General features: G+C 44.8%; 1 protein-coding gene across 1 annotated transcript; it reads right to left on the bottom strand.

The window, feature by feature from the left end:
• Positions 1 to 3,041: 3,041 nt before the first annotated feature.
• Positions 3,042 to 9,131, bottom strand: LOC123255332 (glutamate receptor ionotropic, kainate 5-like; the record flags this gene model as incomplete). The annotated part of the gene is made up of 5 exons (XM_044684150.1): positions 3,042 to 3,199; positions 3,305 to 3,433; positions 6,418 to 6,643; positions 7,984 to 8,149; positions 8,958 to 9,131. Coding segments are annotated over 5 exons (853 nt in total), but the record flags the coding sequence as incomplete, so codon positions are not given.
• Positions 9,132 to 9,472: the final 341 nt, after the last annotated feature.

Genomic DNA, 9,472 nt, shown 5'->3' with positions numbered 1-9,472 from the left:
CTTCCTCCTCTCCTCCCTCCCATCCTTCCTTCCTCCTCTCCTCCCTCCCGTCCTCCCTCCCTCCCATCCTTCCTTCCTTCCTTGCTTCCTTCCTTCCCTCCTTTCCTTCCTTCCTTCTTTGGGTCAGTTACGAGAGCATTAGTAGAAGTAGGGAGATAATCAGAGATGAAAGAGACTGGTTTCCAAAGAAGCAGACAGATCAGGAGATTTGACCTCGAGTAGGTGAGGATATGAAAAAGGTGTCATGGGTCAAAGAAATATAAAGAGATCTGTGAAAAGAGTCTCAAAGCTAAGGTTCCTTGAAAGCAGGATCAGGGTAGCTGATGAGATTCAGGGAAGCTTAAGGAGAGAACGACTGTATCCTTGATAGAGCATGATCCAGGTCTCATCAAAATGAGTGGAACCCGGCGGCTGGGAGGCTTAATGGATAGTCAGGCTCAAAGGAGGGAGGTCCTGGGTTCAAATGTGACCTCAGATACTTCCTAGCTGTGTGACCCTGGACAAGTCACTTATCCCCCACTGCCTAGTCCTTACTACTCTCCTGCCTTGGAACCAATACACGGTATTGATTCCAAGATAGAAGGCAAAGGTTTAAATAAAAAGAAAAATGGGAACTTGGTTATGGGGGCACAGGTGTCTGAGAGCCTGGAATCTGGTGGGAGGAGCTGGCTCTGAAGGGGAACAGAAACCAAGAGAAAGGTTTTAGTGGAACCTCAAATACAGAAAGAGAATGTTAAATCAGGATCAGAGAATTTAGAGATGGAAGGTACCTTAGATCAGAGGTTCAAAAATGTAGGTCTGGAAGAAGCTATCTAGTCTTACCCTTTGTTTATGATGAGGACTCGAAGTTCAGCAGTTAAGTGACATAATTGAGATCCTATAGGGAATAGACACCACAGGGAGATCTCTGCCTTCTCAAGCCACTTCCCTCATTTCAGCAGATCTCCTGCCTCCATGCTACCTCCAAGATCACTGAATGCCACTCCCTCATATTAAGGATGTGGAAACCAAGACCCTGTGTGAATAAGTGAGTTCTACAGCACATCATAGAAGCAGGAATTACAAATCCAGCCAAAGCCCTTCATTTTATAGAAAGAATGAAGGTTTAAAGAAGTTAGGACAGAATTTAAGCACCTGGAGGGCAGGGACTATTTCATTTTCTCCTTATGAGTCCATTGCCTAGCACAATGCCTGACCCAGAGTAAATGCTTATGGAATGACTACTTTTCTTATGAGGAAAAGAAATGTGAAATTTCTGATGGATGGCAGGACTCAAACAGTAGTAATTCACAAGTGAATTAATGTCATCAGAGGTCTCCAGTGGTGGATCCCAGGGATCTGTGCCTCAACCTACTTAATATTCTTTTAAACCAATGGTTTGGATAATGGCATGCCTATCAAATTTTCAGAAGACATCAAGTTGGGAAGGAGAGCTGACACACTAGAAGATACCATTCGGATCCAAAAAGGTCTTGACAAGTTAGCGCAGTGGGCTGGATTTAATAAGAAGAAATTCAATAAGCTGTAGTCTTAAACAAACAAACATCAAAAAACAAAAACAAATTCACAAGTACAAAGTGAGAGAGGGTTAGTCAGATAATAATTCATCTGAAAAAGATCTGGGGGATTTAATGGTCCAAAAGCTTAATATGAATAAGCAATTGGATGTGACCCTCCAAAATGTCCAATATGATCTTGGGTTGAATGAAGAAAATAAAGTGATAGTCTCTATGTAGTCTCCCCTGGTCAGACCACACCTTGAGTATTGGGTTTGGTCTGGGCACAAGAATTCAAAAAAAGGACATTGACGACCTGGGGAATGTCTGGAGCAGGGAAACCAGGATGATCAACGGTCTTGAGTCCCTGTCACATGAAGATCAGTTTAAGAAACTGGGAATGCTTCTCCTAAAGAAAAGGGCCAGGGCATGAGAGCTATATTCACTTAGATGAAAGGTTGTCATGTGGAAGAGAGATTATACTTGTTCTATTTGACCCCACAGGGCAGAACTAGGGAGTGGAATAAGAATGGAGAATGCAAAGAGCTTTCCTCTTTGTAACCTGGATGTAAAAAAACAAACAAACAACAAAACCCTTTCTAACAATCAGAGATGTTTGAAAGTAGAATGGGTTTCCTCAGGATGTTCTGCATTCTCCTTCCATGGAACTTTTCAGTTAGAGCCTGGATGACTTGCTAGGTAGGTCATGGTAGAAATTTCTTTCTAGAAAAGTTTGGGCTAGATGACCAATAAGGTCCCTCCTAACTCTCAAATTCCACGATCTTGTGGATTAGGTAACTTTCCCAAGCCTGCAAAGCTATTAAATTCCAGAGCCAGGATTTGAACTCAGATTCTTTGAAAGGATGATTTTTCCACTGCATCACAGCTGTGCTGTAGAGTAAGGTTCCTGGTCTCTATTACTTGACAATTCTGTGCCTTATATATTTGTCATTCTTTTATTTCTTTCTCTTACTAATAAAGGCCTACTGAAAATCTCAACCCGTCTCTGGTGACCTAAGGAGAAAGAGAATGACATCCTCTCTGAGGATGCAAAAGATCTAGAATGTGAGATTAGAGAAATCAGAGAAGCCCAGGTGGATCTAGACCTAGCTGGTCTACTTTGTACCTTGAGACTGATTTCATTCCATTTTTTTTTTTTTTGCTCCTCTAGCTTCACCTCTGCCTTCTGTCTCTGCCTCTGTCTCTTTGTCTCTCTCTGTTTCTGTCTCTCTTTATCTTTCTCTGTTTCTCTCTATCTCTGTCTCTGATTCTTCCTCTTTGTGTTAGTTTCTCTACTCTTTTCCTTTCTGCTCCATTCACCACCTTTGTATTTCCTCCTTCCTTTTGTTCATTTACCTCCTCTCACTATTCACTCTGCAGCCTCCTCACTCCTCTGTCTGTCTTCGTTCCCTTCCCTTCCAGTCTCCCTTCTCTTCTTTTTTCTCTCTTCTGTTTTATCACTTCTATACTTCCACCTTTTCTTCCTTCTCTCTCCATTCCCATGTATTAGTTCTCTGCTCTTGCTCTCCTTGTCTCTTCACATACCCTGTCCCCCATCCTCTTGAATCCTTGGGCCCTCACCTCCTCGGATTCTGCCGACCTTCTTGTGGACCACACGAACTCCATGACAGCGACGAAGACCGCAATGATGAGGCCACAGATGAGCACCACAAATATTCCACCAATATTCTCCATTCCCAGCCCTGGAGAGAAATAGATAAGGGCCCAAGGAGACACAAAGGGCCCAAGGAGACACAGTGGGTTCAAGACAAGGGCAGGGTGACTAGTGGGGTGGGGGGAACACTGACCTTTGGCCCGATGGTCCTCCTCCTTTGGACACCGGCCCCCCTCCCACCACTTTCGCTTTAGGATCTCCAATCGGTTGTTCTCTTGCAGTTGCAAGATGGCCAGTGTGATCTCGTCCCGGAATGGGGAGCCTGGAAAGGGAAAGAGAAGATGTCTAGGGCCCTTCTGTGTTTACAAATCCTACCAGAGCTCTTCCCTAGATCCCTAATCTTCCTCAACTTCAATGTTCTTCCCAGCTCCTTCCCTCTCTGATTCCCCATCTCTCTAGATTCTTTAGATCCCTAGTGTATCTATCCCTCCCTTGGTTCATATTTCTTACACTCTCCATTATGTCTCTCTCTTTTTCCTTTCTTCTATGCCTCTATCTCTCCCATCTCCCACAGTCCTAATCCTCTAATATAGCATAGCTCCTAATCCTTTAAACTTTCTCTGTATCTTCATTCCTTCAATTTCTTCTCCTATCCCATCTCTCCAACCCAAATTCCCCCTGTAGCCTTCATCCTTCTTTTTTCATCCCCATTCAAACCATGGGTCTACATCTCTGGTCTAGATGCTGTAAATTCCATCTCCATGTCCTCCATTCCTCCATCCTCCATCTCCACATTCCCTACCCTCCCATATCCATCCAGACTTTTCCATCTAATTCAAGAAATATTTATTAATTGCCCACAATACACAAGGTTCTGTGCTCGGCTGCCCATCTGTGGGCATCACACTAGCTGTACTGTGTAGTGACACAGGCTATATGGGGTATAGAAGGCACACATCCTCCCCTTGAGAAGCAGCATGTGTACCTCACTTGGGAATTCTATGTGTGTCTACTCTTCTCACTGCTATTGCATTTATTTATGGGAGAGTACACACAAGATTTATGGAGGAGTTATTTCGTTGCAACAGCTCTTACTATGTCAATTTAATAAATGTCTGTGCTTTGAGCTAATTGTGTCCCAGCTGACTAGTGGAAAGGTAAACACAATAATGGGGACTTGTGAACTATAGTTTTAGGAACATGGAACCACAAGGGCCCCTCAACCTGGCTTAGTCAACCCTCTACTCTCGGGTCCCAATCTATGAGGGTGAGTCAGGGCTAATGAGGTAAACTAGAATCAGATTAGAGTGTTCCTAGAAAATGGAATTTTCTGTAAAGAAGAGTTCAAAATGTCCTCAGACATTATCACACTGACTATTGTGTGGTCCTTGGATCGGTCACACACCGTGAATGTTGTTGTTGTCATCGTCGTTCAGTTATGTCCAACTCTTTGTGACCTCATTTTGAGTTTTCTTGGCAAAGATATTGGAGTTGTTTGTCATTACCTTGTCCAGCTCATTAAAAAAAACCAACAACAGCAAACCCTTACCTTCTTTCTTAGAATCAATACTGTTTATATTGATTCCAAAGCAGAAGGGCAGTAAGGCCTAGGCAATGGAGATTAAGTGACTTGCCCAGGGTCACACAGCCAGGAAGTGTCTGAAGCCAGATTTGAACCTGGAATCTCCCGTCTCTGGGTCTGACTCTCAATTCACTGAGCCATCTAGCTGCCGCTTGTCCAGCTCATTTTACAGATGAGAAACCAAGGCAACCAGAGTTAAGTGACTTGCCCAGGGTCACACAACCAGCAATTGTCTGAGATCAGATTTGAACTCAGGAAGATGAGTCTTCCTGATTCCAAGTTCAGGGCTCTGTCCACCTAGCTGCCCCTAGGATGAATGTTACAGTATTCATCTGGCTACCTTGACACCGAATTTCTATTTTTGAAGAAACCAGTCTATTTTGCAAATCCCACTACAGCCAGCATGACAAGTGGCTAGCCAACCTTTGCTTAAAGACATCCATTAAGAAAGAACCCAACATCTCCCAAAGCAGTCTATTTCACTTCTGTATGCCTCTAACTGTGAGCAAGTTTTCCCCTTACTTCAAGGCCTTATTTTCCTCTTTGCAACCTCCACCCACCCCCTCTGGAAACAAAGAGAATAGGCCAGAGACCTAACAATTGTAGATTTAGAATTGGAAGGGACCTTAGAGGTCAATCTAGTCCAACACCTTCATTTTACAAATGAGGAGACTGAGAACCCCAAAAGAGAAATTTCTTTCTCAATATATCGTAGGTGGTAAAGTTGGAATTTGAACTGGGGTTCTCTGTCACCAAATCCAGTTCTCATTCTATACTTACCTTCTGTTTAATAGTTTTTGCTCTCTTCTCCATACTAACCATCTCTACCTCTTGATCTCATGTTACTCATGCTTCACCTGTCCCTCCATTCCCCATATCTTTATCACCTACATATATCCATTTCCCATGACTGTTCTATAATCTCTATCCATATCCTTCATTCAGCCTTTGATCTGCCCATGTTCAGATGATCTGCACTGCCAATTTAGTTTAGTTCAACAATGCAAAGTACCCAATATGAAAAATACATTGTATTAGGAGCTGAGAAAAGAAAGATAAAATGAAAGCCTTTTCTGTTCCCAAGGACCTTCTATTCCAGGTACTTGTTCTCAATCTCCAAATGTCCATTTCTTAATTCACACACCTCCCAATCGTATGTCTCTCTATTCCTTGCTCTCCCTCTTCACATGACCATCTATCTCCTATCACTCTATGACCCATCCTCCCCCCACCCCAGGGACTAATGTCTCTGGAGTCAGAGGACCTATGTTCAAACCACCTTTGGTCATTACTACCTGTGTCACCTTAGGCAAGTTACTCAAACTCCCAAACTCAGTTTTCCCATATGTAAAATGAGGAAAATTAAGTTAAATTAAAAATTAATGCCTCCTGCCATCTCTATCTCATCTGTCTATCCTCCTATAACTCCAACAATCTAATTTCTTTTCTTCTATTTTCCCCATAGTCCCCACCCTCCAGTCCCATATTTCAGAATCTCCCTGTATCCCTTACCTTTCTGTCTTCTAATCTCCATTTTCTCCTATATCCCTCTTCAATACACCTCCCATCTGCCAGGACTCCATCTCCTTATCTTCCAGTTTCTTCCATCCCTTAATCTCCCACCCCATTATCCCCCTATGTTCTTTATCTCCCCAACCCCGTACCCCTACTTAATGCCCACATTCCTGGGTGGGTGTCCTAAGGCCCAGTGGGCCATCGCGCACCCAGTGGCATGCCGATGCCATAGCCCTTGGTATCGAGGAGGCCCCCAATCTGGGTGAGGTTGCAATTGAGGCGCCTGTGGTACTCGTTCATGGTGGATTCCAACAAGAAGGCATAGCGGGAGTTGAGGACTCGGGCGATGCCTTCCTCTGTGCTCTTCACAAACACACTGGGCTGCTTAGACTGCATGTAGTTCCACATTCGTTGGTATGTCTGGTACCTAGAGTTCTGGCCAATGTAGAAAGGTGGGGGAAGGAGCATTACAGGAATGCCATGGTCCTCTGGCATCTCTGTGCCCCTTGCTCTTTCCTCTGATCCCCTTCTTCCTCTCCAAGCCCTCCTCAATCTCTCCATTCCAGCTCCCTTCCCAACTAGGAGCCTTCTCTGATTAATCCATTCATCCATATCACTTCTGGTGTCTTTTTTATGCTTTTATAACTTCATTTCAATATAATTGGTTTATTTTTAATCCTATGTTTTATTTTATACATTAAAAAAACAAAGTCTAGACAAGGGGTCTGTAGATTTCATCAGACTGATGGCCAAAGGGGTCTCTGATTCAGAAAAAAAGTAAGAATTCTCCTTAATTAGTAGTCCCCTGGCAATTTGGAGCTCCAGGTCAGACCATTTCTTTGCCATAATAACATTCTCTTCCCAAAGCCACAAATATCCCTGAAACTAGTGAAGATTCCCCAGGGTTGTGTTACTTTCCCCCACTTGGACTGAGAGATTTCTAAAAGCTATAATTTCCTCCTCAGCCTTAGCATTCCTGGAAGTCAAGATTCCATTCTTCCCCTAAGACACCAGTAGCCTGAGCTGTAGTCTTCTCTCTCAGGCCATAAGCTATGGGTTATTATCTTCTCAAACCACGGCCTCCTTAAGAGCTGCCCTCTTTCTCAGGATGGGAAGGGGTGCTCCCTCAGGGTAGGGCCATGTTTTATTTCTTTGTCCCCTTTGTCTCCTTTCTGGCCTATTGGAGGCTTTCTATCCTTCCTCTTTCCCCTTTCCACTTGACTTGTACTAGGTCAATTGTTGGCCAAGTAGGGGAGAAGCTAAACCTGTTAGAGGTCTCTTGAGACATCCTTTAAGAGCTGTTCTTGGTGCTGAACTTGAGTACCCAACCCAGCAAGATGGACACAATTCCTCTGCTCAGCTTAATTATGTTCTTTTTTCAGGAGATGAAGAAGATGTTGGGGGATGGGACTAGAGACAATGAGAGTAGGAGACTAGAGAGACAGGTGTGGAGGTAAACCATTGAGGAAGAAAAACTAGGAGGCACTGAAGGGTCTGAGGAAGACATCGAGGGAAGGGTTTGAGGGAAGCCACTGAGGTATTATTGAGGGAAAGGACTAGGAGACACTGAAAGAGAGAAATGGTAGATCATTAGATGAGAAAGACCTGGAAATAATGAGGGAGAGGGAGAGGGAGACATGCAGAAAGTGTAAGCCACTGAGAGAAGTGGATTAGGAGAGTGGAAAATTAAGGAGGACTGAGGAAAAACTGGGGAGAGAGTGACTGGGACACATTGGAGGAAGAGGAAGCCTAGAGGCTACTAAAATAAGGAATACCTGGAAAAAGGTCATGGTGGAACCTGCATGGATGGTCCCATACTCAATATTAGTCTGGTCAGCCAAGTCGTCAGCCGACTCCACTGGCACCTCCATTCGCTGCACGGTTAGAAAGGCTGCCAGGTTGGCCGTGTAGGAGGAGATGATGATGAGAGTGAAGGCCCACCTGGTGGGAGGGGGCAGTGACTCGCCCAAGTCCCCCTGTCCTGGAAGCATCAGACCCCAGGCTCCTGGATTCTTAAGTCCCCTACTTGCTCCCCAATCCCCCAGGCCCTGAAGCTTCAGAGATCATGCAAGACCCACCCCAGGGATATCTTCATCCCAACAGGGGTCTTGTAAAGATGTCATTCCTTTGAACTAATGAGGAAAGAGCCATGGGTTTTAAACCATCTGACTTTCAGCTGATTGCATTTTCTTGGCATTTCAATTTCCTCAACAACTCACTGGACTTCATAAACTCTGAGGTCCCACTCAGCTCTGAAATCCTGTGTTCTTTGTCCTATGGTCCCTCCCAGTTCTGACATTCTGTCTCTGTTCTAAGAGCCCTATCACCTCTATCGTTCTATCTTCTAAGGTCCCTTCCAACTCTAACATTCTATGTTCTAGGTTCTATTCATCTCTGACACTCTATATTTTATGTTCTAAGGTCCTTCCCTCATCTGAAATTCTCTGTTCTAAGGCCTCCTCCCAATTCTAACATTGTATGATGGATAATTTTCCTAGATCCCTCCACAATATGCAGGAGCAAGATATCAGAAAAGTTGAGTTTTGATCCCAGATATGTCCCTAATATGCTGTGGGTGGCCTTGAATGATTTACTCCCCCACTGTGGGCTTCATTTTCTCCAAATCTATAAAATGAAGATGCTATAGTTAATGGTCTCTAAGTGCTCAAATACCCCCAGGATCCCTCCATCCCAAGCCCACCCAGTTTCCCTGGCCCACTCCATCACCCATTGTGATTAGTGCCCTCACCAGACCCCGCTGACACATCGGGTAGAAAGTGCCCGGGGCATGATCTCGGAGCCCTGCTGCATGAATCCCCCGACGGGGAACCACAAGCTGTTGCCCAGGGTATACTGGTTCTCCACCACATGGGGACGTGCTCGGAGGCACGGGTGAGGGTTATACCATTCATAGGGGCTCAGCCTGCAGGAACATGAAGAGATGGGCCATGGCAGAGACAAGGACTGGCAGCAGACACACAGGCAAGAGGACAGACAGAAAGCTAGGCAGGTAGGGGAGGAGGGGTAACTCTGGAGATGGGGGTGGTGGTGAGCCTTTAGTGACCCAGAAAAAGGAAAGAGAGGCAGGAGGAGAATGACAGATCAATAAGGGAAGAGATGGGACAGGGATAGACAAAGGCAATCACAAAAACAGCAAGAAACTGAAAGGGAAAGAAATAAAGAAGAGGAAGGGAGAGGGAAAGGGAGAGGGAGAGGGAAAGGGAGAGGGAGAGAGAGAGAGAGAGAGAGAGAGAGAGAGAGAGA

Source organism: Gracilinanus agilis, unplaced genomic scaffold (genome assembly GCF_016433145.1).
Source record: "Gracilinanus agilis isolate LMUSP501 unplaced genomic scaffold, AgileGrace unplaced_scaffold43811, whole genome shotgun sequence".
Classification (NCBI taxonomy): domain Eukaryota; kingdom Metazoa; phylum Chordata; class Mammalia; order Didelphimorphia; family Didelphidae; genus Gracilinanus; species Gracilinanus agilis.
Note: the sequence above shows the minus strand (reverse complement) of the source record. Positions and strands in the feature narration are given on the sequence as shown.